Source organism: Musa acuminata, chromosome BXJ2-7, assembly GCF_036884655.1.
Source record: "Musa acuminata AAA Group cultivar baxijiao chromosome BXJ2-7, Cavendish_Baxijiao_AAA, whole genome shotgun sequence".
In the NCBI taxonomy this organism is placed as follows: Eukaryota; Viridiplantae; Streptophyta; class Magnoliopsida; order Zingiberales; family Musaceae; genus Musa; species Musa acuminata.
In genome coordinates, this window is record NC_088344.1 from 23,880,595 (window position 1) to 23,907,693 (window position 27,099).

A 27,099-nucleotide genomic window follows, 5' to 3' on the forward strand; every position below is an offset into this window, starting at 1 on the left:
TCAGATCTTATGACTTCGTTAAGAACGAAGATGAGCCTTGTGTATACAGAAAGATAAGTGGGAGCGCTATTAGCTTTTTGGTGTTATATGTGGATGACATCCTCATCATTGGGAATGACATAGGAATGCTATCCACAATAAAGGCTTGGTTATCTAGACACTTCTCCATGAAGGACTTAGGAGAAGCATCTTATATCTTGGGGATTAGAATCTATAGAGATAGATCCAAAAGGATGCTTGGCTTGTCCCAGTCCAGGTACATAGAAACTATTGTCAAAAGGTTTGGCATGGAAAATTCCAAAAGAGGTCTCATACCGATGAGACATGGGATATCGCTTTCTACGAGTATGTCCCCTAAGACTCCAGAAGAAAGGGCGAACATGGATATGATACCTTATGCCTCAGCAATAGGGTCTATCATGTATGCCATGCTATGTACTAGGCCTGATATAGCGCATGCTCTGAGTGTCACGAGCAGGTATCAGGCGGATCCAGGCTTGGAGCACTGGAAAGCAGTAAAGTGTATCCTTAAGTACTTGAGAAGGACTAAGGATCTTTTACTAGTATATGGAGGTAATAGCCTTAAGGTTGAAGGCTACACTGACTCAAGTTTTCAGTCTGATGTCGATGATAGCAAGTCGAATTCAGGGTATGTGTACACCTTGAATGGAGGAGCAGTGTGCTGGAAGAGTTCCAAGCAAGATACCACTGCTGACTCGACCACAGAGGCGGAGTACATTGCTGCATCAGATGCAGCAAAGGAGGGAGTCTGGTTGAAGAAGTTCATCACAGATTTGGGAGTCGTGCCGGATAGTGAGGAGCCGATTTCCCTATATTGCGACAACAACGGGGCAATTGCTCAAGTGAAGGAACCTAGATCTCATCAGAAATCTAAGCATGTTCTGAGGAGGTTCCACCTTATCAGAGAGATCGTGACCCGAGGAGATGTAGCAGTGGAAAGAGTTCCATCCGAAGATAACATTGCAGATCCACTAACAAAGCCATTGTCTCAGATTGTCTTTGAGCGTCACAGGGGTCTGATGGGGATCAGACACATAGGTGATTGGCTTTAGGTCAAGTGGGAGATTGCTAGTCATAAGTGCCCAGCAAGCCAATCACGTGAGTGATGGCACGTGTGACTTGATACAGAATCTTTTTGCTTATTATATTTTGGCGTATATCACTTTATAACTATTGCATAAATGCATATATATTGTGATGTCCTTGGATTTGTGCAATGGGAATCGGATCGTGATGAGATCACGATAATGAGATCGATTCACCTTTAAACACATATCCTAAATAATCCCGGTCATAGGTTACTCGAGAGGGACATCGTGATAACCGGATAGACTGGTGTGCTGTATACCCGTCCATATGATGGATGCAGCTGGTCTCATAGCTGCTCGTGTAGGGACACTAGGGATACAGTACAGGTGCTCATTGGAGAATGAGTTCACTGATTGATCCGCTTACGGAATGCTGGATGGTTGATGATGCCTTATTGTCAGACAACGATTCCGTAGTCCTAGTGGTGTATCTGGTTCTTAGACTTGAGACACCAAGGATGTCCTGTATGAGTGCTCCACTCTTTGATACCAGACTTATAGGTTTGGCTGTTCCCAGATCTAGTACAGCTGGTCATTGGGAGTGGTAGTCGACCTTACGAGGGCTATTGAGTGTCGATAGAGGATCATCCACTCTCGGTATCATGAGAGGAATATCCCATGTGTTCTTGCTCAAACAAATCCCTGGCCAGGGTCATTCGGGTTGAGAGAGAAAGAGTTCTCCGGGAGAATCCGATTAGAGCGAGACTCGAGTAGAAACCGTATGGGTCTGACAGCACCATGCTCGATATACGGTCTCTGGGATATTAGATGGATGAGGGACTATAGGTACATGGTAACTGAGGACAGACAGGTCCAATGGATTGGATTCCCCTGTATCGTCTGGGAACTACGGCGTAGTGGCCTAGTACTTCCGTAGTCGATGAGTCGAGTGAATTATTACAGAGATAATAATTCACTTAGTTAGAAGGAGTTCTGACAGGTATGACTCATGGCCAGCTCGATATTGGGCCTAGAGGGTCACACACATATGGTAGGCATTGCGATGAGTAGAGGTTCGGATATGAGATATCCGACGGAGCCCTTGTCTTATTGGATGCAGATCCAATACCCACTAGGGAAAGGACCCATTAGGGTTTTGACACGGGATCTCTATAAATAGGAGAGATTCACAGCCTCATAGGCTAGAGTCTTTGCTTGCCTTTCCTATTCTCCTCTCCCTCTCCACCTCAGAGTAGGCCTGGAGTTTTGAGGAGCGTCGTCGCAACCCTGCTGTGTGGATCACCGCTAGAGAGGAGGACGCTTGACCTCCTTCACCCTCTCCTAAGGATCTGCAAGGAAACAGGGATATACGATCTCCCTAGGTAACACAATCTCTATACGCAGTTTTGTGTTTTTGCGGATTTTGCGCACCAATCTTCGCACGACGATGAACATCTTTTTGGGAATCGGGGATTTTTTGTTTTCTTGTTCTTCCGCTGCGCATATGATGTTGCCCCCCCTATGATTTCCCAACAGGAAGAAGGTGCATCCAAGTTGCTATTTTGAGGAGAGGGTTCATTTAAATTCAAATTATCAAAACCAAGATCATCATCAAAATCATTTTTCTTTAAATCAAAAATTTTATTAAAAACTACATGAATAGATTCTTCTATTACTAAGGTTCTTTTGTTAAAAACCCGAAAAGCCCTAGAAACGGAAGAGTAACCAAGAAAGATGCCTTCATCAGATTTAGCATCAAATTTTCCTAAGGCATCCCTTTCATTCAAAATAAAGCATTTACAACCGAAAACTTTAAAATAGGAAACATTTGGTTTTTTGTTATTCCATAATTCATAGGGAGTTTTTGATAGGGACGGTCTTATTAGAACCTTATTCATGATGTAGCAAGCCATATTCACGGCTTCGGCCCAAAAATACTTGGGTAGACTATGTTCATTTAACATTGTTCTTGCCATTTCTTGTAGGTTTCTATTTTTTCTTTCAACTACTCCATTTTGTTGAGGATTTCTCGGAGTGGAAAAGTTATGATTGTATCCATTAACTTCACAAAAGTTTTGAAAGTCATGGTTTTAAAATTCGCCACCGTGATCACTCCAAATTGATGAAATCATGAAGCCTTTTTCGTTTTGAGTGAGTTTATAAAATTTAGAGAAACACTTGAAACAATCACTTTTGTAAGCTAAGAAATAGGTCCAAGTGTATCTAATATAGTCATCCACAATTACAAACGCATATTTGCGTCCTCCTAGACTTATCGTGTCAATTAGTCCAAATAAGTCCAAATGAATCAATTGTAATGGTCTAGTGGTGCTAATTTGAATTTTTGGTTTGAAACTAGTCTTTATTTGTTTACCTAGTTGACATGCATCGCATACTTTGTCCTTAATAAACTTCATATTTGAAATTCCTCGTACTAATTCTCTAGATGAGATCTTAGATATTAGTTTCATGCTTGCATGGCCTAGTCTCCTATGCCAAAGCCAAGCATCATCATTTAAAGCGGAGAAGTACATTTCATTACTTAGTTCATCAAGGTTGATGGTGTAGACATTATTTTGTTTTAATGCAATCATAGTTATGTTATGGTTTGGTTTTTCAATAATACACACATTTGATTCAAATCTAACGATATAACCTTTATCGCATAATTGACTACCACTCAAGAGATTATGTTTCAATCCATCAACTAGTAAGACATCATCAATAGAATATTTTAATTTGTTACCTATGGTTCCCTTGCCAATGATTTTGCCTTGGTTGTTGTCTCTGAAGGTGACGTACCCTTCTTCTTTGCTAGTGAGCATAGAGAAATGAGAAGGATCTCCAGTCATATGTCTTGAGCATCCACTATCGAGATATCATCTCTTGCTCCTAGCTTGTGATGGTGTATATTTCTACAAGAAGGGATTATTTTTAGGTACCCATTTTCTTTTGGGTGCCTTAAAAACTGATCTAACTTGTTCATCATATTGCATAGAATTGATCATAGTTCCTTTAGGAACCCAAATTAGTTTGTTTGGACTAATTTTCTTGAATGGACATTTATAAGTTTTATGTCCATATTTGTAACAAAAGTTGCAATTGCTTTGGTGCCGAACATGTAAGACAGGGCCTTTAATGAAGGTGGTTAGATTTTGGTGAGGACTTCTCACAAGTCCGATTCCATTTCTTTTAGGAACGTGACCCTTATTTGTAAGGATCATGTTTAAAGACTTACTACCAACCTCGAATTTCTTCAAGGTGTCCTTAAGTAGCAAGTTCTCCTTTTGGAGAGTTTCTAGATCATGGCATTTTATACATGGAGCTAAATTATCATGATATTCAGTCTTTAATTTGTCGAAATCATAAGTGAGACTATCATGCTCCTTTTTTAGCAATTTGTATTTTCTACTAATTGTCTTACATTCATCAAATAACTCATGGAAGGCATTTAATAATTCATCATATGGTAAATCTGCATCAATTAAATCCGTTACCTCTTCTCCGATGGCCATTAGGGCGTAATGAGTAACTTGCTCGATGTTGGACTCCTCTTCTTCGGACGCGCTTGAATCATTCCACGTTGCCTTGAGCGCCTTCTTCTTTGATGTTCTCTTTTTGGCTTGAGGACAATCGTTCTTGTAGTGTCCCAGTTTTTTGTACTCATAGCAAATCACTTGGTCCTTCTTGTGTTCAAACTTATTTTTTATATTATTTTTAAATTTATTCTTTCTTAAATATTTTTTAAATTTTTGAGTCAAAAGTGCAATGTCATTGTCACTGTCCTCATCACTTGATGTTCCTTTCAAGTGATCTTCTTGTGATGTGAGTGTCATGTCCTTCCTGTTCTTTGGAAGGGGGTTCTCGAGCTCGTCATGAGCTTGACATGTCATTTCGTAGGTCATTAGAGATCCAATAAGTTCTTCAAGAGGGAATGTTTTAAGGTCTTTGGCCTCTTGAATGGCCGTAACTTTTGGATCCCAACTTTTAGGGAGGGATCTTAAGATTTTAGTTACTAGTTCAAAGTTAGTAAAATATTTACCAAGAGCTTTGAGTCCATTGATGACATCCGTGAACCGGGTGTACATGTCTCCGATGGACTCACTTGGTTTCATTCGGAAAAGTTCATAAGAGTGCACAAGGATGTTGATTTTGGACTCTTTCACTCGGCTAGTGCCTTCATGAGTGACCTCAAGAGTTCTCCAAATATCAAAAGCCGAATCACAAATTGAAACACGATTAAATTTATTTTTGTCTAGTGCACAAAACAAGGCATTCATAGCCTTTGAGTTTAAAGCAAAAACCTTCTTCTCCGATTCATTCCATTCGCTCATCGGAAGAGAAGATTTTTGAAATCCGTTTTCGACAATAGTCCAAAGCTCGAAATCCATGGAAATGAGGAAGAAACTCATACGAGTCTTCCAATAAATATAATCCGACCCATTAAACATGGGTGAACGTGTGATAGAATGACCCTCATGTATGTTGGAGTAAGCCATCTCTCTTGGGTATCAAACCAAATATGAGAGTGAGCCTTGCTCTGATACCAATTGTTAGGATCAGAGCGGCACTAAGAGGGGAGGGGGGGGGGGGGGGGGGGGGGTGGGGGTGGTGTGAATTAGTGCAGCGGATTAAAACTTTGGTTTCGACAAATCTTTTGATACGATAAAAAAAAAACCGAACTTGAAAAGCTTAACTTGAATGCGTGTTTGTAAAGGTATGCAGCAAAGGTAATGAGAAAATAAAGCACATAAGAAAGTTTGCAGTAATGTAAATAAAATAAGAAAATGCAAACTAGAGATCACGCCAATTTTAAAGTGGTTCGGTCAAATGACCTACATCCACTTATGAGGCCCTCTTCGATGAGGCTCCCACCTTCCACTAGCAAATCTCTTGAAGGGGAAGGGCAAATACCCCTCTTACAACCTTTTACAAGCGGTTCACACTCTTACAAATTTTCAGTAAGAAAGAAGGAGGTGAACACTCTAGCAAATTGAAAACAAGACTTGCTAAGACTTTCTAAGACCTTTCTCTCAATCAATTGCTTCTCAAAAAGTTATTATCTCAGTTGAGAATTGAGGGGTATTTATAGGCCTCAAGAGGATTCAAATTTGGGCTCCAAAATTTGAATTCTCTTTGGTTCCCGATGCTGGCGGTGCCACCGCCTGTCAGTGTCTGACACTGACATGGACTGGCGGTGCCACCGCCCAGCCAAGCGGTGCCACCGCTTGGCTCTCCGGTGCTGGGCGGTGCCACCACCCAGTCTGGCGGTGCCACCGCCAGACCCTTCGGTTCACTGGTTGGGCTTTAAATTTAACCCAAACCAAGTCTAATTTTGGGCCCATTTGGCCCCTAACCAGGATATAAGATTATATTTTAATCATAATCCTAATTACATGTGAACTACATAACTAAAAACATCCCAAGCAAGTTTTCAACCGCGAACTTCGAGTCTTGTTCCGGCGAGCTTTCCGACGAACTTCCGGCGGACTTCCGATATGCCCTCGGATTTCTTCCGACGGACTCCCAGCAAGCTCCTGATCTTGTGACGACTTCAACGAGTAGCCGAGCCTTCTCGGTGATCTCCGCGAACCTCCGACGATCTCTTCGGCGAACTTCCGAAAATTCCGACAGGTTCCCGATTTCTTCTCGGTTGGTTCCGGCAGCATCTCCGACGATTCTTCGGACTCTTAAACGTCCATCGAACTTGACTCCGGTATTCTTGTTTTATGTTTTCTGGTTATCGTAGTTAATCCTGCACACTTAACTCAATAATATGGATTAGATCAATTAACCCATCAATTGATTTTATCATCAAAATCCGAGATTCAACACATAAGAATGAATAGGTTAAAGCCATGCAAGAAGAAATGAGATCCTTGCTTGAGAACCACACCTATGAGTTGGTAAAGTTATCTAAAGAGAAGAATGCTCTCAAGAATAAATGAGTTTACAAATTAAAAACTAAAAATAATAGCTCACAACAAATATATAAGGCATGACTAGTTATGAAAGGATTCAGTTAGAAGAAAGGTATTGACTTTGAAGAAATATTCTTTCTTATGATGAAAATATCCTCTATCTGAGTTATTCTTAGTTTGGCTACTCGCTTGAATTTAGAAGTTGAGCAACTTGATATGAAAATAATATTTCTTCATGGTGACTTAGAAAAAAAAATTTACATAGAGCAACTAAAAGATTTCAAAGTCAAGGGAAAAGAAAATCTGGTGTGCAAGCTTAGGAAAAGTTGATATGGACTCAAACAAGTATTTAGACAGTGGTACAAAAAGTTTGATTCCTTTATGATGAGCTAAGGGTATAATAGAACCATATATGATTATTGTGTGTTTATAAAAAATTTTTCAAATGATGATTTCATTATTCTCCTGCTATATGTTGATGATATGCTGATTGTTAGCTATGATGTTGGTAAAATTAAAAAGCTTAAAAGAGAGCTAAGTAAGTCTTTTGCCATGGAAGACTTGAGATTGGTAAAACAATACTTGGCATGAAGATTCTTCGTAATAGAAAGAAAGGGAAGATTTGACTATCTCAAGAGACCTACAATGAAAAGGTTTTTGAAAGATTCAATAGGAGTAAAGCTAAAGCAGTTTGTTCTCCACTTGTAGGTCATTTTAAGATTAGTTCGAAACAATATCCTATAAGTGAGAAAGAATAAAAAGAAAAGTCCAAAGTGTCTTACTCATATGTAATAGGCAGTTTGATGTATGTAATGGTTTGTAGTATACCAAATATAGCTAATGTAGTTGGAGTTGTCAACCGATTTCACTCTAATCCTAGTAAGGAACATTGGGCAGTAGTAAAATGGATATTAAGATATCTAAGAGGTACTTCCAAGTTGTGTTTATGTTTTGACAGTGATGAACCTGTGCTAGAGGGATACATAGATATAGACATAACAAGTGATACTGATTCAAGGAAGTCCATTTCGGGATTATTGATGACATTTGTAGGAGGAGCAGTCTTTCGGCAATCTAAGTTATAGAATTGTGTTGCTCTATCAACTACAAAAGTAAAATATATAGCAATTACTGAAGCCTACAAGGAAGCTTTGTAGATGAAAAAGTTTTTACAGAAATTGGACTTGAAATAGGAAGGATATAATATTTACTATGACAGTCAGAGTGTCATTCACCTCTCCAAGAATTTAACATACCATTCTAGATCCAAGCATATTGATATTAGATATTACTGGATTCGTGATGTGCTTAAGATAAAAGAATTACACTTGGAAAATGTGCATACCAATAAGAATGGATCAGATATGTTGATAAAATCTTTGTCTAAGGAGAAGCTTGAAGCATGTAGGTGAAAAGCAGGCTTAGTACAACCCACCATATGAGCTAGAGGGGGAGAATTGTTGGGTCCAACCCATATGTGGGCTTGGACTAGATAATTTAGGCATTGAGCTCAAATCTGATTTATTAAAAAAAAAAAAGGAAACTATAGAGAATAACAAGGGCAACGAATAAGTGCGTGCATTCAGCGACCAGTGGTGTGCATGCAGCAAACAGTGGTGACGTGAGAAAGAAACAGAGTGAAAAGGAGAGAAAGTTAAGATTTTTTGGGTTTTTGCTAGATGATCAAGCGATTAAACTTCATTAGTTTTGATTTAAATTTTATGTGAAGAATCCTTGCAACAAGCTCTACAATCTTAACGATATCGATCTATAGTTTATCTTTTCTGAGATGTTTTCCCGTTATATCCACTTTGTGAGACCTAAAATTTTCTTATGTTCTTGGTATTATTATGATCCTCTGATTATTCTAGAAAAGATTTATTGTAAATATATTGTTATTATTGGTGATAGTGGAAGTTTGAAGTGAACTTGATTTTTTTCATATTGAGTTTTCCACTTAAAACTTTTTGTATCTTACTTTGTGACTGATTTATTGTTCAATTATTTATGATTAATATTTATTTTTGATAATAAATTAATATTTTGATGAAGAACCCATTTTGATACACGAAAAAAAATTATTCTACACACAATGATATACTTGTGTATCTATCTTTAGCAATTCTCGTAAAGATTTTCTTTTCATAAATGCTACCACCACCTACGAAGCTTCAGCTTTTACGGTTCTTCACAAAGATACGAGGCTCTTTACGCGAAATCACAATATATTTATCTATCATGAATGTACAATGTCTCGCTTCGATTGGGGGTGTCAAATTATTATCAAACATAATTTACTAATCCTTCATGTTAAGACTTAGAGATCAGATTCTCATGCTTCACTTTCATCATTAGTTTTATTAATTTGACAGGGAGTAAAATAAAAAAGAGACAAATATAAACCTTAATATTCTATGACCGAAAAAATATTGATTTACAATCATAACTTGACAAGTGACATCCTAGTTAGCAAGAGAAGGCAAAAGCCCTCGACCATTAACTAATTATCGATCCACATCAGTATGTAAAATATTTCAAGAATATTCTTTACTTCATATAGTATTACCGTTAGCTGGCAAGAGGAATCGACTATAAAAAATAAACCAAATCATAGATAGCTATTGACTCTTTTCAACATCGGGTTTACTCATATAGTATTACCGTTAATTTGAACTTTGGAGGGATCATATTATTCAACATCGGGTTTAGTGTAGGTCAACTTCATTGAGTGAGGAGTTATACCAAAAGCAGAATTCTAAAGAAGAATTACACAATAACCTTATTTGTTTTTTCTTTTCAATTTTAATATTTTCTTTTATTTTTTCCTGAATTGCAGTTTGTTTTGTACGGATTGAAAGGTTTTTTTTTTTAAAGAAAAGTATTATTCTTACTCTTTTTCTTTTTATTTTTGGAACAACTATGTGGAAGATCTCCAAAATATATTTTGGTCGCCAAAGTCCACGAATAATTGAATCGGATATTGGCAGACGTGAAACAGCCCTATATAGGAAGGATTATTTGATGCCAAAGACCACAGCAAAATGCAGTCATATGCTGAGCATCAATGATAAGCTGAGATATTAATCTAACAAAGAAACAAATCACAAGTGAAGGAGAAACATAGGCTGCTATGTATCTAATAACACTCTCAAGCACAAGTATGTGAATGATCTGAGGACTTCCGGAGCCAAAAAAAAAAAAAAGGCAAGTGACGTAAAGTAGCATGAAGTACACGCACGTTATGCCAGATTAATATATCATCCCCGTGGGAAGGTTTGGCTTGTTATCCCTACTTGGACATGGAACTACTGTTGATACAATCTAATCTTGCAAGATTGTATTAACAGGGCGACGTTGTTTGATTTTGGGATGGATCGATGCTGTCAGTATATTTAGTGTCTTTTTTTAGAAAAAAAACTCTCTTATTCTATAGGATCCTCCGTAAAAAGTATATATTAGATTTTAGAGCTTTGTTTTTTAACTCATTCTCTTATAAGAACCCTTTGTCTTTGGTTCGATCACAGTCTCTTTTCCTTAAGAATATTTTGATTGATGATTTTCTAAAGATGATTTCTTCTTCCTCGGATCTTTTGAAGAATAAAGTCGGTAAGCTTTTCAACAACGACAAGTACCCCAACTAATATGGTGATATTTCATTGATGTAATTCCTTTTGCACCCATGCCTATAGGTCATCGAAGAAGCTAAATAACTTATCCTTTCTAACATATCTTATATGTCTAGCTTTAGTATTGTGAACTACTTCATATGATCTCGAATGGAGGTGCTCTAACAAAATTATCTCACTTTCCTTGGTGTGATGAACTCAATATTCTCGGATAGGAACTGAGATCTTAACTCCCATTTCAAGTCCTCCCATGTGTCTACTTGACTTGTTGGATCTCTTCCCTCAAGTCTATTATTAAAATTTTGTATCTCCATTCAGATACATGATTGCTACCGAAACTTTAGTTTATTTAGAGTCATGCCTTGTTGCTTAGAATTATTATTTCATATCGAAAAGAAAGTTCTTAAGCTCCTTCACATTCCTAGTGATAGTAGATAAGATTTTCCTAACTATATAAGTAAATCTCTCTACTCTGATAAGATTTTCCTAATTGTATGAGGAAATCTCTCTACTCTATTGAGGAAAATCCTCCCTCTTAATCTGTATAAATAAGGAGAGAATAACTTTAATGTAAAACAGTCTCTTCAATAATTCTTTTTGTCTTCTATTCTTTCTAACATAGTATCAGAGCAGGTTAGACAAGCGAGGCTCCACGACCATCGAAGCCTGTCATTCACCACATCTCTTACCTTAATAGAGTAGAGAAGGGGGGAACTCTTTCCTGTCGGACTCGCTTCCCTGTCAGACTCCCCTCTCCATCCGCTGTACGGTTGTCCGTTGTACGGCGTGTGATGCCTTCACTGCTACCCCAATCGCTACCGTGACCACACCCAGCGTCGCCATCAGATGCGGCCACAACAACGAGGGCCTATTTTGGTGCGGTCGGTTGCTCGCCCTCGGTAGTGGATCCCTCTCCAACCCCTGCCCGCTCGTTCCCTCTTCTCCTCCATGCGGCCTTCTTTTTCATCGGTGCCGCTTGCACCGACCCTAGGCTCGGGTTGTCCGCCATCGTAGCATCATCTTCATCAGGCTGTGATCTGCATCAATCGCAGCCCGCTGCCTCGCTATCAACTATCGATCCTTAGCTCCTGCTAAGAGCTAATCGCTGCAGATTTCTCTACCAAATCGCTGTAGATTTCTCCACCAACTATTGGGGTACTTGGTTCAGGATCACAATCATTATCTTTACCTCCTTCTTGGCCAAGTGACCCTGACATACCTCCACCTGATCCGTCCTGTGTCAATGATTCTCAACCACTTCTTCCAACAACATAGCCTCATAGTCCCGTAGTCTCCAACCATCCTATGACCACACGCTCTAAGAGTGGTATTTTCAAACCGCATCAGGTCCTTGATCTTCATGCTATCGTGAATTCCTCATCCACCACCGTTGAACCTACCACCTTCACTCAAACCCAAAAATCTCTGCATTGGCGTACCGCCATGTGTGAGGAATATAATGCCCTCCTCCATAACTCAACATGGGATCTAGTACCCTTTCATCATATACAAAACATCATCGGGTGTAAGTAGGTTTTTCGAGTTAAGTGGAACCCCGATGGCTCTATTGCCCGATATAGGGCACGCCTCGTCGCCAAAGGGTTTCATCAAAGACCTGGAGTTGATTTCACTGAGACATTTAGTCTCATTGTTAAGCCCACTACAATCAGACTTATCCCGAGTCTCGCCACCACTAAGGGCTAGCAATTACGCCAATTGGATGTTAATAATGCTTTTTTACAAGGGACTCTAACTGAAGATGTTTTTATGTAACAACCTCCTGGTTTCACTCATCCTCAGTATCCAAGGCATGTATACAAACCTCGAAAAGCTATTTATGGACTTCGTTAGGCTCCAAGAGCTTGGTACACTAAACTTGACTCTTTTCTGACTTCAGTTGGCTTTCTCAACTCCAAATCTGATTCCTCATTATTTTTGAGACAACGCCATAGCTACACAATATATATTCTGGTCTATATGGATGACACCATTGTCATAGGCAACAACCCTATAGAAATCCAAGCATTCATCAAACAATTGGCAGATTAATTCTCGCTCAAAGATCTAGGATCCCTGAACTACTTTATAGGTGTAGAGGCTACATTCACATCTTCCAGTCTCTTTCTGTCACAAAGAAAGTACATTCAAGATTTATTATCTAAAACAAATATGTAGGATACAAATGTGGTTACAACTCCTCTATCTGCTAATGGTTCTCTCAAATTATCCGATGGAAGTCCTACTACGAAACCCACTCAATACTGACAAGTCATTGGTTCCCTACAGTACTTAGCTCTCACCCATCCCGACATTTTATTTGTAGTTAACAAATTATCACAGTCTATACCGAGGCCGTCTACTATGCATTGGTCTGCGATTAAATGAGTCCTACAATATCTTAAGGGGACTCTCAACTATGGTGTCTTTCTTCATAAATACTCTCCACTTTAGCTTCATGCCTTTACTAATGCTGATTGGGCAGGCAACTTTGATGATCGAACATCCACATCGGGGTATATTGTCTTCCTTGGTACTAATCCAATCAGTTAGAGTTCTAAGAAGCAAAAGACAGTCGCACGGTCTACAACTGAAGCTGAATACCGTGCCATCGCCATTGCCACTGCAGAACTCAATTGGGTCACAAATCTACTCAAAGAACTCAACATCAACTCTACTCCTATGATATATTATGACAATGTCGGAGCTACCTATCTGTGCGCTAATCCGATGTTCCACTCCCGCATGAAACATATTGCTATCGACTTCCATTTTGTACGAGATCAAGTTGTCTGCCGTCAACTACAAGTTTCTCATGTCCATTCAGCTGATTAGTTAGCCGACTCACTTATGAAGCCTCTCGCTCACCACCTTTTTGCATTACATCGATCCAAGATTAGCGTCCTTAATAGGAGCATGGGCATGATAGCAGATAATATTTCCTCAACTATATGAGGATATCTCTCAACTCTATTGAGAGAAATCCTCTAATCTATTGAGGAAAATCCTCCATCCCAACTTGTATAAATAGGAGAGGGATATGTGAATACAATCCAGCTTCTTCAGTAATTTTTTTTCTATCTCTTTTCTAACACTAATGCTAACTCACAATTCACATAAAAGGAAGACAATATTCTTCCATTAACCATATCAATTTATATAAAAATTACAATACCAATATTCAAGTACATCCAAATCCAAACAAATTACTTTTCTTTGAAAGTTTTGAATAACACAATATCATAAAAATATAAAATATATTCTTCCTAGTATTTCTCTATAAGTCAGACGCTCGCATAGAGTGAATAATAATAATTAGATACATAAATAAATAAATGAAATCATATGGTAAAAAAAGTTTTAAATTTTACCAATATTATATGTTCATGAAGCTTTTTTTACCCAAAATTTTTCCAATACTCCTAAGAGTGGGCCTTAAACTCTGGCAAGACTATGATGCGTCTTGGCGGTATCCTGCACTCTGTTATTAGAAAGTGTAGCGTAGGGCCACTGGTCCCTCTTGGCTGAAGAGATATTTGGAAGATGAGGTATGGACTCTCCGATTGGACTTTGGGAAGAAGAGGTGTAGTTGGTGATCCGAGGGTGAGCCGTTGGGCTGAGGTTACTGGCTGAGTCAATTGAGAGAAAAAAAAAGATGATAGTTTTCATCATGTTGGTAAGAGTCTGGACTCACTGAGCGGCTCAGGAATGCTTTTGATGGGACGAGTAAGGAGCTTGTCTCTAGTCCCGAGGGGGAGGGGTGGGAGAGCCTTGGATCATTGAGTAGGTGTTAGTAAGGCCTCGGTGCCTAGGCTGAGGCGGAGGTGTCATTCTATTGAAATAGGGTACGTGCCTTCTCTTCTCAAGAGGGCTTGGGACTGGAGATAACGTCTCTTCATTCGAACTTTCATTGGGAGGGGTAATAGAAGGATATACCTATGATGTTAGAACCTTTCTCTAGCATCAAAATAACAATTCCATGAGTATCATTGTCAAGTGAGTTGGCATAGTTAGTTCACTACCAAAGGTGCAGACAAATCCGGATACCTCTTCCTAGCTGACATGTGAGAGTTGGTGATGTGAGACCACATAGACTACCCAGTCGGAAGCCGTTCTATTGGTGAAGACTCGGTTCGAGATAGCCGGGTAGGTAGACTGGAATCTTCCTTATTGCAAGGTTCTTCCTTGGGGATTGGGTCATCCGAGTGTCTTCGAGCGGTTGACGAACTTGCATGACAGGTCGACACCAGGGGTTGCTTAGAGCAGCCCCTATGATGCTTAAGTTAGCGAAGAAGAGAAGACAACAGTGTAAGCTGTATGACTGAGTTTACTTGGGGGTAGCTTTTATACCTATTCGGGGATCGACTATTTGTAGATTGTTAATATCCATCAATATTTCAAGTGGGTAGTTTGTCTATTATGGGATGACTGTTCTGATCCCGTGCTATGCAGGATTGGCTCCTCACTTTCAGGTGTCGCTTCGTGCGATTTCGAACGATATGGATTTTGCTTTATATCATTTTTTAGCCAAGTGACATCGCTTCGAGACAGCCATTTCTGAGTCGGACTATGTCGTTTCATATCGCTTTCAGGCTTGGGTGTGACTCCAACTAGAGTGGCGACATGTGTGATCTGAGGTGACTACCAACTTGCTGATACCAAAATATCCTCGATCAATACCAAATTTACATCCTTCGCATACATCTTAAATCATCATCCGAGAAAAAGAAACACGTCAACATATGCTATACATTTGACATCTCAGTTGCCGGTCAATCCATCCTCAGGTTAAACCTACCTACCGCATGTGTCCTGTTAATTTGGCCTGATGATAAAGTATTTGATTAATTCATTTTTGTTAGCTCCATATTATGCCTCATATATATTTGTAATTTGGTCTGGACTACACCTTTTGTTTATGTGTAACCAACATAGACTTTCTGTGTTTTATGTTCGATGAATGAGCTCTGTGGGTGGTACCACATTATTTGATTAATACACTCGTTTTGCTTTGGCTTAAGATGGTGCTCTAATTTGTGCTATCGTAGACCTATGAAAGAGAATGCCGTGTCGTCCACCGGAGCTTAGAAGAAGGTGACTCGCGTAGACAGCTAATTCGTTTTCAATAGACGAAGCAGGGGGGAGGGGGCAGGAATCCACCGACGGAAGGAGAGGAAGCCGCGGAGGAAAGATGGGTCGTAAAGATGCGTCGTAAGATGAGACGGAAGAAGTCTCCAGAGGAGAAGTGGGGGTAGGGAAGAAAGAGAATTACGAGTTAGAAAATATGCAACATCCAGCTTTCCTTGCGCTTCTTACAACGCCTTTCTTTCCTTGTGGTTCTTTACGATCTGATCTATAAAATATCTTTTCTTGTTGTTTCTTAATAATAGTGGAAGTTATCTATAACTGTGGTTTTTTAAAAAAATCATAGTAAAAAATTAAAATTAATATAATACATATGAAAACTACGTCTCTCATCTTCTTTTTTTTACTTTTTTTCTGTTCTTTTTTGTTTCTAATCACGAAGTCCATGTGATGATCTCTCGATAGAAGTAAAGTGATAGGAGTTCCAGTCATCTCAGTTGAGTTGCAGAGAGTTTGAGTTGTTGTAATACTTATAATGTAACAGTGAAAGAAAGATATTTGAAATGATTTCATCTCTGTTTATCCCTTCAAAATTGGGTGTCGGAGTCGTAATTGAAATGGTATCGAAGAAAAGGTAATTGGATTAAGAGGTGATGAGAAATAAAGTAACAAAAGTTCGAGTGATATGAGTGGAGAGATAAAATTAAGTTAAAATTGTATACAGTTTGGGTGTTGTGAGAGTATTTGAATGAAACGTAGATATTTGGCAATGCCTATCCCTTCAGAAAACACCAAATGAATGTCTGTAAGCCTATGCCTCTCGCTGTTGCTTTAAGTTGCCATCATCGAGGTAAGGGAAGTCTCTGTCTCCCTCTTTTTAGGAGACACAATGTTTCCTCTGTGAATTAGTCCTATCAGTTTATAATAAATTGAATACAAAAGTGTACCTCTAAATCCTTCTACGAGATACTGATATCTTGCATTTTGTGGTTTCTTTATATCATCCATCTAAATTATATATGAATTTACTTGATTATATTGAGGTTGACAAATATTTTGATTTTTTATAAAATTTGTGTAAATTAAAATATAATTTTCTTTTTTATAAATATTTTATGTATCTCTAGATTTTGATGGAGAACGTAAAATGTGAAGAATACTTTTAGTGTTCTTGGATTTCCATATAAGTTGTCTGGAAAGATGTTTTTAGAATTTATATGAGAGGATTTATACTTAGAATGAGATGATTCAATGATATTATAATTTATATGAAGAATTTAGTTTTCTTTATAGATATAAGTAGAAAGTTATCATAGAATATTATTACTTACATGGATTTCATAATATGTTATTCATTGAACTATGATGAGATGAATTCCTCATTTAGTGTATCATTTTGTATTAAGAATTGATTCATAGTAGTTATCTAGGTAGTTATCATGATCTAGTAGTTATCTAGGTAGTTACCATAATCTAAATGTTATAGGATAGTTTTAATAACTACCTCAATCATAGGTGACATGGTGATATGGGCAGTTACCACTAAGTCCTATAAATATGATCGTAGTTCATGAAGCAAGATAGAAGGGAGAATATACTTGAGAATATCTTTATTATGTTTTTTCCATGCTCCTCCATCCCCAACATTTGTTGTATCGGAGCCTAGTTTCAATCTGAACTGGACATTATGACTTTCAATGGCAATTTCATATCTCAACCCCTTATTCCCATCTTCTTGGACAAATGCTATGAATTTTGGAGTATTAAGATGAAGACTTTATTCAAGTCTCAAGATCTTTGGGACTTAATAGAAAATGGATATGCGGATCCAGATGATTAAATCAAGCTGAGGGAAAATAGAAAAAAGGACTCAAAGACATTGTTCTTTATTCAACAAGCTGTACATGAGACAATCTTCTCGAGAATTATAGCAGTGACAACCTCAAATCAAGTTTGGTTGATACTTCAAAATGAATTTCAAGGCTTAACAGGGGTGATTACGGTAAAACTTCAAACCCTCCGTCATGAGTTTGAAATTTTGTTCATGAAAAGTAATGAATCGGTGCAAGATTTTCTTTCTGAGTGATTGAAATTGTTAGTCAAATAAAATCTTATGGTGAACATCTTTCTGATCATATAATTGTTACAAAAGTTTTAAAAAGTTTAACTCTGAAATTTGATCATGTTGTTGTCACAATTAAGGAGTCAAAAGATTTATCTACATTTTCATTTGATGAACTATTGGGTTCCTTGCAAGCACATGAAGCAAGGTTGAACAGGTCACTTGAAAAATGTGAAAAGAAAGCATTTCAGGTTAAGGGGGAGTCTTCTACTTCCTCAAATCAAGTTTGGTTGATACTTCAAAATGAATTTCAAGGCTTAGCAAGGGTGATTATGGTAAAACTTCAAACCCTCCATCATGAGTTTGAAATTTTGTTCATGAAAAGCAATGAATCGGTACAAGATTTTCTTTCTGAGTGATTGAAATTGTTAGTCAAATAAAATCTTATGGTGAACATCTTTCTGATCATATAATTGTTGCAAAAGTTTTAAAAAGTTTAACTCTGAAATTTGATCATGTTGTTGTCACAATTAAGGAGTCAAAAGATTTATCTACATTTTCATTTGATGAACTATTGGGTTCCTTGCAAGCACATGAAGCAAGGTTGAATAGGTCACTTGAAAAAAGTGAAAAGAAAGCATTTCAGGTTAAGGGGGAGTCTTTTACTTCAAAAGAAGACAAAAAATCAACAGGAAGAGGATGTGGCAGAGGAGGATTTCGTGGTAGAGAAAATGGAAAAGGAAGATGAAGAGGACATGGGTATGATGAACAAAGATAATCAAATTATAATAAAAATAATTACAAGAGTGAAATTCAATGTCACTATTATAAAAAGTTTGGTCACATGAAAGCAGATTGCTGCAAAAAAGAAAAGCAAGCAAGCTATGTGGAGGAAAATAAAGAAAATAGTAAGTTGTTTATGACTCATTCACAAGTTTATAATATCTCAAATGATAATTGGTTTCTAGATAGTGGATATTCTAATCATATATCAGACATAAAATTAATATTTAGAGATATTGATAAAATTCACAAGTTGAAAGTTAGACTTCGAGAGAACAAGCAAATCCAAGTGGAAGGGAAAGGAACAATTGAGGTGAAGACAAATCGAGGGAAGATAAAATACCTTGATACTATTTTCTTTGTTCCTACTTTATCACATAACTTGTTGAGTGTTGGACAATTGATAGATGATGGATATTCAGTAATATTTGATGATGGTTCATGCACTATTAAAGATAAACAAATCTGGTTTGATTACAGTAAATGTTTGCATGACGCAAAACAAGATGTTTCCACTTGATGTGTCAAATATTGAAAGACATGCGCTTGTCGCAACTCAAAAGAATGAGTCTAATTTATGACATTTAAGATATAGATACCTTAACATTAAGGGTTTAAGGTTATTAAGTAAAAAAAGAATAGTTTTCGGATTGCCCAAGATTAATATACTTGATGTATGTGAAGGATGCATTTATGACAAACAAAGTAAAAAATCATTTCCTATTGGAAAAGCATGGAGAGCATCTAATTGTCTTAAATTAATTCATGTTGATTTATGTAAACCTATGAATACAAAACATTTAGTGGAAGTTAATATTTTTTATTGTTTACTAATGATTATAGCCACATGAGTTGGGTATATTTTCTGAAACTGAAATCTGAAACATTTGATAATTTTCGAAAGTTCAAGGTACTTGTAAAAAGGCAAAGTGGTAGACACATAAAGACACTTCAGACAGATAGAGGTGGTGAATTTTTATCTAATGAATTTAATTTTTTTTGAAGAAAATGGTATTATCAGAGAATTGATGGCACCATATACACCGGAGCAAAATGGTGTAGCTGAACGTAAGAATCGGATTGTCGTTGAAATGACAAGAAGTTTGTTTAAAGGAAAACATCTTCCAAATCAGTTTTGGGCAGAAGCAGTTGCAACAGCAGTTTATTTATTGAATATTTCACCAACAAAGACTATTATGAATCAAACTCCTTTTGAGGCTTGGTATGATATAAAACCAAGTGTAAGCCATCTAAGAATTTTTAGCTGTATTGCTTATGCTTTGGTGAATTCACAAAATCATCACAAACTTAATGAAAAATATGAAAAATACGTTTTAATTGGTTATTCCTTACAATCAAAAACATATCGATTATATAATCTTGTTAGTGGCAAAGTTATCATTAATAGAAATATTATGTTTGATGAAAGGATAAGTTGGAATTGGGAGACCAATAAAGGTGGAACACAAATTCAGATTCTAATAGAACTAGACACTCTGCAGAATCAAATGACAGATCCTGCTCCAACAAGTTCATAGTCAACCTCACCCAATAGTAGTTCAAATTCTGATTCCTCAAATGAAATCCCTCCAAGAAATTTCATATCACTAACAAAAATTTATGACTCAACATTTGCTTTGTTTATTTCAGATCCAATAACTTTTGAGGAAGCAGTTGAAAAAGAGGAATGAAGAAAAGCAATGAAGGAGGAAATCAAGTCAATTGAGAAGAATGAAACTTAGGAGCTAATGGATCTACCGAAAGAAAAGAAAGCTATTGGATTAAAATGGGTGTTCAAAACAAAGTTTAATGCAGATGAAAGTATCTAAAAGCATAAGGCTCGACTTATAGTAAAAGGATATTCATAGCAATAAGGTATTGATTTTGATGATACTTTTTCTTTAGTTGCTAGATTCGAAACCATGAGAACTTTCTTGGCTTTAACTGCTCACTTGAGTTGGCCTGTTTATCAATTTGATATGAAATCTACGTTTTTAAATGAAGATTTACACGAAGAGATTTTTATTACTCAACCTGAAGGTTTTTTTGTTAAAGGATATGAAGAAAAGGTGTATAAGCTAAGAAAAGCTCTTTATGGGCTTAAACAATCTCCAAGGGCATAGTATAGCAAAATTGATTATTATTTTCATCAAAATGGATTTAAGAGGAGCAATAATAAACTTACTCTTTATCTAAAGAATGAAGGTGAACATAATATTCTAATGGTTTGCCTCTATGTTGATAATATTATATATATGGGTTCATCTAACTCTTTTGTGACAGAATTTAAAAAATGCATGATGAATAAGTTTGAAATGTCAGATCTAGGTCTAATGTACTATTTTCTTGAGTTGGAAGTGAAGCAAGGATCAGATGGAAGTTTTATTTCACAAAGAAAGTATGCAATGGATCTACTCAAAAAATCTAATATGATTAATTGCAAAGCTACAGCAACACCCATGAATGTAAATGAGAAACTGAAATTTGAAGATGGTACATGTCTGACAAATGCAAGATACTACAGAAGTTTGATTAGAGGTTTACCTTCTCTATTGGCATAGTATCCAGGTTTATAAATAGCCCAAGCAAACATCATCTTGGAGTTATTAAAATAATTCTGCATTATATTACTGGAACTACATATTATGGTATTTGGTATTCTCATAATTTTAAATATAAATTATTTGGTTACACTGATAGTGATTGGGTAGGAGCTTTAGATGATAAAAAGAGTACTTTAGGTAATATTTTTAGCCTCGGATCAAGAGCTATATCTTGAAGTTTAAAAAAACAAGCAACAACTGCGTTATCGATATCAGAAGTAGAATATGTAGCCGCAACATCAACAGCTTGTCAAGCAATATAGCTTAGAAGACTTTTTGAAGATTTTCATCAAGAACAAAAAGAAGTAATAGAAATATTTTGTAACAACAAAGTCACAATTACAATGACGAAGAATCCAACTTTTCATGGAAGAACGAAGCATATAGAGATACGCTATCATTTCATCCGGGATCTTGTGGCAAGTGGAGCCATAGTAATGAAGTATTGTGGAACAGATGAGCAAATTATAAATATCCTCACCAAGTTGCTTCCAATTCAAAAGCATGTTTATTTCATGTCGTAAATCGGTGTATGTAACTATGAATCAAGGGGGAGTGTTGAGAATTGATTCATAGTAGTTATCTAGGTAGTTACTATGATCTAGTAGTTATCTAGATAATTATCATGATCTAGTAGTTATCTAGGTAATTATCATGATCTAGATATGATAGGGTAGTTTCAATAACTACCTCAATCATTGGTAATATGATGATATGTGTAGTTATCACTAGATCTTATAAATAAGACCGTAGTTCATGAAGTAAAATAGAAGAAAGAATACACTTAAGAATATCTTTATTCCGTTTTTTACTCCTCCGTCCTCAACATTTTCTCCCCCCCCCCTCCTCCACAGATTCGGTTCCAGTGTAAGCCTTTGATTGCTGCCACATCAAGTCAGTGAATGCCATCCTCAAGATGTGTTGCAAAACTTGGTTGCAGCATTTGCTCAACGACAAATTTGGTATAGAAGTCTCTCTCTCTCTCTCTCTCTCTCTCTCTCTCTTTTCTGGCTTTGTTTAGCATACTTGATCTTTGTTGGGTTTGTATGAGGCTTGTTTTATACAAGTGTAAGATGTATGTCGAGTAAAGGTGGAAAGATGTCTTTGGTTACCATAAAACCATCAAGACTTGGTCAAACCTGACTTACCCAAGTTTTTTCAGTGGTCTATATGAAAATCTAATAGCTTTGGAACAAAATTTTCCTGTTGCAGTCTCTAATCTCACATGTTCTGTGAAATCATAGAGCTGTTGCTTATCATGTACTTGAATTCATTTTGCCATCAATTATTCCATTACCCACATTATCCATCTGAGATTATGCACATCGAATCAACTTATCGAAGGAGGTACAATGGATAACCAGAGTTGCAGCTCTGACACAAGCAAAAATTGATCCTATCTACAATTCTAAAGTAGCTTACTTGCTATTGTTCATGCAGAGAGCTCATGTTCTGAACAACCCCAGATTTAGAAAGTGCATCACATACTGCTAATAAAGAATAATATTATTATATAGTACCAACTTACAAACCAACCAGCAATGAACATCACAACACTATGATACATAATGTAACTATGCACATGACAGACCAAACGAATGTCTTGACAATTATATGAACACTTCCAAGACTATGACACAGCACGACAAGGATGCCAATGAAGATCACCAAGAACAAAATAGGGGATGATCCATCTAATCTTCACGGCTGCACATCAGAAACTCGATGAATTCCCCTAGCAGAAGTTTCTCCACCATCTTATCTTCCATATGCATGAATACTAGCTTCTCGCAACATTTAGCAGGCACATTTGCATGGGCAGATTGCAGAACATCCTTAGACAACATATATGCATAAAGAAAACAGCCAAAAAAAGAAGACATGATAGTATGACACTCAAATCCATGATTCCATCTTTGTGCACTCTCCATCGACTCTACTTTGCTTTCATCTCGTCATCTCCTTCAGGTGTCATGGCCTTCGAACTTGGTGACTTCCCTATGATTGCCTTCTTTACCTTGACAATTGATTTCTTCACCTTTGATATTATGTTGTTCCCCTGGCTTTTAGAAGATTTCTTACTGGGAACATCTGTCTTCCGAGCCTCTTCTTCTACTTTTGTATCACCACTGTCTTTGGTGGTTTCAGCTGAGCACTGATCAACAACCTTTTCGGTCTCTTGTTTTTTGTCTTCTGAACTTTCTAACTCTTTAGAATCACATTCTGGATCGTTACGAGATGCCTTGTTGTTGTTTTCAGCTCCAACTAAGTTGATGTCTCGAGATGCTTCAGCCACAGTCAACTTTTCACTTTCCAAACTCTCATTCTTCATCTGATTAATCTTTACTTCTTCAGAGATTCCAGTCACTTCACTTTCAACAATTGTTTGGATTGTCTCGCCTAAGGTTGTTTTATCGACATCTATAGTGCTTCCTTCCGTCTCTTTCTTAACATCAACTTCTGGCTCAACTGCACATTCAGCAACTTCAGTTGCCGGGATGGTATCAGAAACTTCTATGACACTTGTGGCTGACACTCTTTCTTCTCCCGCAGATTCCTTGGCACCAGAATCACTAGGAAGTTCAGCAACAATAGTTTCTTCTTCAGCTTCTTTGGGCTCATCCACAGGAGGAACTACAGCAATTGCTTCTGAACTTTCAGTTTCAACAGTTTCATGAACCTTCGTAGTTAGATCTTCAGTAATGGATGGTGAAGTTTCATTTCGAGCAATTTCTTCCTTTGATGACTCAGGACTGACCTCCATCCCATCAGACAAAGGTTCTTCATCTCGAGGCTTTTCTGCTGTTTCATCAGAATTGAGGTTCACATTGGCATCAAGAGTTGGTTCCTGGACCAGGCATACAGTAGTTGGTTGTTCAACAGGCTTGTCATCTGTTACTTCTGGAGAAACAGGTACCACAGTGACTTTTGAGGATTCGTCGGCACTCTTTGCTTCTGCGGTCATGATTTCTGTTTGTTCAGACTCTTTGATCTTATCAACTGAATCTTCCACGACAGATGCTTCCAAGACCTCTGCTGGTTGCTCCACTGGTTCATTTGGCAGCTCAGGAGTATTAGGTGCATCAGTTTTGTCCACTACTATTTCCTTCTCTTCAGCTTCAACTGGTGGTTCAGAAACAGACTTATCGACTGCTTCTTCCTTCACCTCCTCAATCACAGAGCCCTCTTCTTTTTGCTTTAGATTTTCTTCTGGTCCAGATGTAGGTGCTTCAACACTTGAAGAATCCTCCACTATGATCTTTTCCTCTTCGACTTCTTGTTTTGGATCCTCAGGCTTTGGGAGACTCGCATCATCAGCATTACTTATAACATCAGAAACAATAGTCTCGATCTGCTGTAAAAGGTTTAAACTAGTCAGCTACTGACCAATAGTTTTGGAAAATACAAATGCAGAATGATATTTGCTTAGGTAGCATATACTAATATTTGAAATTTTAAATGCAGATGCACCTTTTCCTCTTCATCTTTTCCTTTTAGATCGTCAGGCTTTGAAAGACTCGGCTCATCAGCATTACTTGCATCATCAGACACATGACACTCGGTCCGCTGTATAAGGTCTGAACTATTCAGGTACCAATAAAAGCTCCGATAAATAAATACAAAAAAACTACAAAAGGATAATTATATTTGCTTAGGCATCACATGCATATATTTGCAATCATATTGGAGAATGCACAAACGTACCTTTTCATCTTTGTCTTTCCCTTTTAGATCCTCGGGAGCAGTAGTCTCAATCTGTTGTAAAAGGTTTAAACCAATTCAGTTGTCGATGACATGCTCTGACAAATGAATATACAAAATGCAAAATCACAACGATATTCCGCATAGGAAGCATAATATTAATAACTGCAATTATATTTGCAAATGCACCTTTTCCTCTTCATCTTTTCCTTTTATATCCTTGGCTTACATTTTACCCTACCGAAGAGAAGAAAGGTAAATTGGCGAATTTGAATCTTTCTAACATGTCCTTTTAGTACGGTGTGTTCCCACTTCTTATGATGGAATACTCTCTGAACTGCACAGTTCAAGTGCTTGGAAGGCTATTTTCAGAAACTCATAAGAAACATAATATTAATTGAGCTAGATTTGCATGGATATCATTAATACTGTGTATACTGAAAATTGTGGGACTAAATGTCGACAAATTAAACAGGATATTGACTTCTTGCCAAGTATACTTTATTTTTGTACAGATTGGATTTATATAAAATTTAAAGCTGGTTATAGTTTGTTAATTACCAGAAGTGTGAACTAACACGAAAGCTTTTGTTATGTCAAATCTGTGATTTTTTTTTTTTTTTTTTGGAGTAGGGATAAAACAAGAAACAAGCCTAGACATTTGTAGCTGCTGATAAAGACAATGTTAATAAATGAAAGAATGTAATAGCAATGCAAAACTTATGCATATTGTGATGACAGACCACCGTGATGCCAATGATTCCTAAGCAATAGGCAAACACAAATTATTTTTGCCAATCATCAACTAACTAGTTTGGTGCATAAAAGCTGAAACAAGTTGCTGCAAATTGAAAATGTCAAGGGAGAAAGTGAATGAAAATATAGAATACCTATCAAGCAGGAGCGCTTTAAGAATGATTGCACACGACAAGAGATAATAAGATATGTGGAGTAAATTGGTAACTTGGAAATCGTTAAGAACATATTTCCTTTAAAAAGGCAAAAGCCGGATGTTTGATAGCATATTGGAAGAGATCAACAAAGGTTTGGGATAGAGGCAAGGCATGTTGAAGGGGTAAAAGATAACTGATTAGTTTCTCAGATTTATCTAGACTGTAACAGGTTTTATCAAGTTGTAAATTGAGATATTTCTGCAAGAATCAGAAAATGAGAGAATACCCAAAGTGTTTCACCTTAAAAAATCTTAAGAACCAAACTTGAGGGTTTCATACTTCTCTATAAATTTAACCAGAGTAACAAAATATGGAAAGAAAAAAGCCAAGCCAATCTCAAATGGTCATGAAGAGTACAAACAAGATGCATATGATTGATTCTCTTCTAGCTGTATGATAGGGTTTTATTTTCAATATTTTTGAAAATACTAATAGGTTTATAAAAAGAGGAAATGTTGTGAGTGACCTAGAAATACAAGGTGTCCTGATGTACAACAAAGACCCTACAAGCAGATTAGAAGAAGGCATATAAAGAGGAACAAGATGCTGTTTTCTAACAAACACACGAACATGTATTCTAAATATTAAACATCTGCTATCTTTTTTAGCTTCTCTGTCTTCATCCTGTTCCCAGCTTTGAGGAAACTGGGAGAAGAGGGCCATTAGGAGGAATCAGCTACCATGGTCAAGAGAGAAAAAAAAAGGGGGGTCTTTGTTGATCAGCGTAATTGGCTAACTCTAAGCACCACTCGCAGCAATCAGGCATTCAATCAGCTGTTTCACGATACAATTCAGCGCTCAAACCAGTTGTATCAGTTGTATAAAGCAAGAAATTGAAGGAAATTATGCAGAAGAGGCATGTCTGCTTCACTGACCTCAGTAACTGTTTGATCTGCCACAGAAGCTTCAGAGGCCATGGATCCAAGAGTTGGTATAATCGCTATAGATTTCCTGTGTTGAATTAGCTGAGGCAGGGGAAGGACTGAGAAGATAAGAAGAGACAGTGGAGCTGGTCCGAGTGATGTATAACACCACTGTCTCAATTAGGAAGCATACAGAAACATGAGCTGGCAGGAGTGGATAGCCATGCTAATGCTACAAAATGAGAAGGAAAAAAAAATAACAATAAATAAAATATTGCAGCTGGATAAATATTCATCCCTCTGGCCATGAGGTGGGCTGGGGCAGGTGGCTTTGCATGATTGGGTATGTATGGCATAAACTGGGTGGTATTATACTATAGAGGATCCAAATAACGCTGCTTTCAGTTGTGGAATAGATAGCTTTTAACCTTTTGCGTTGCATCAAATGAACTTTC

General features: G+C 37.3%; 1 protein-coding gene across 2 annotated transcripts; it reads right to left on the reverse strand.

The window, feature by feature from the left end:
• Positions 1–22,611: 22,611 nt before the first annotated feature.
• Positions 22,612–26,871, reverse strand: LOC103992056 (uncharacterized). Of its 2 annotated transcripts, none has more exons than XM_009411636.3 (4): positions 26,657–26,871; positions 24,832–24,882; positions 24,598–24,693; positions 22,612–24,478 (listed from the first exon to the last, which is right to left on the reverse strand). In XM_009411636.3, exons 1-4 carry the CDS (start codon positions 26,696–26,698, stop codon positions 23,063–23,065), a joined length of 1,605 nt encoding a protein of 534 aa, XP_009409911.2. In that variant the 5' UTR covers positions 26,699–26,871; the 3' UTR covers positions 22,612–23,062. The 2 variants fall into 2 exon arrangements, with proteins under 2 accessions (XP_009409911.2, XP_009409910.2); XM_009411635.3 differs by having other exon boundaries at positions 22,612–24,481; positions 26,657–26,869.
• Positions 26,872–27,099: the final 228 nt, after the last annotated feature.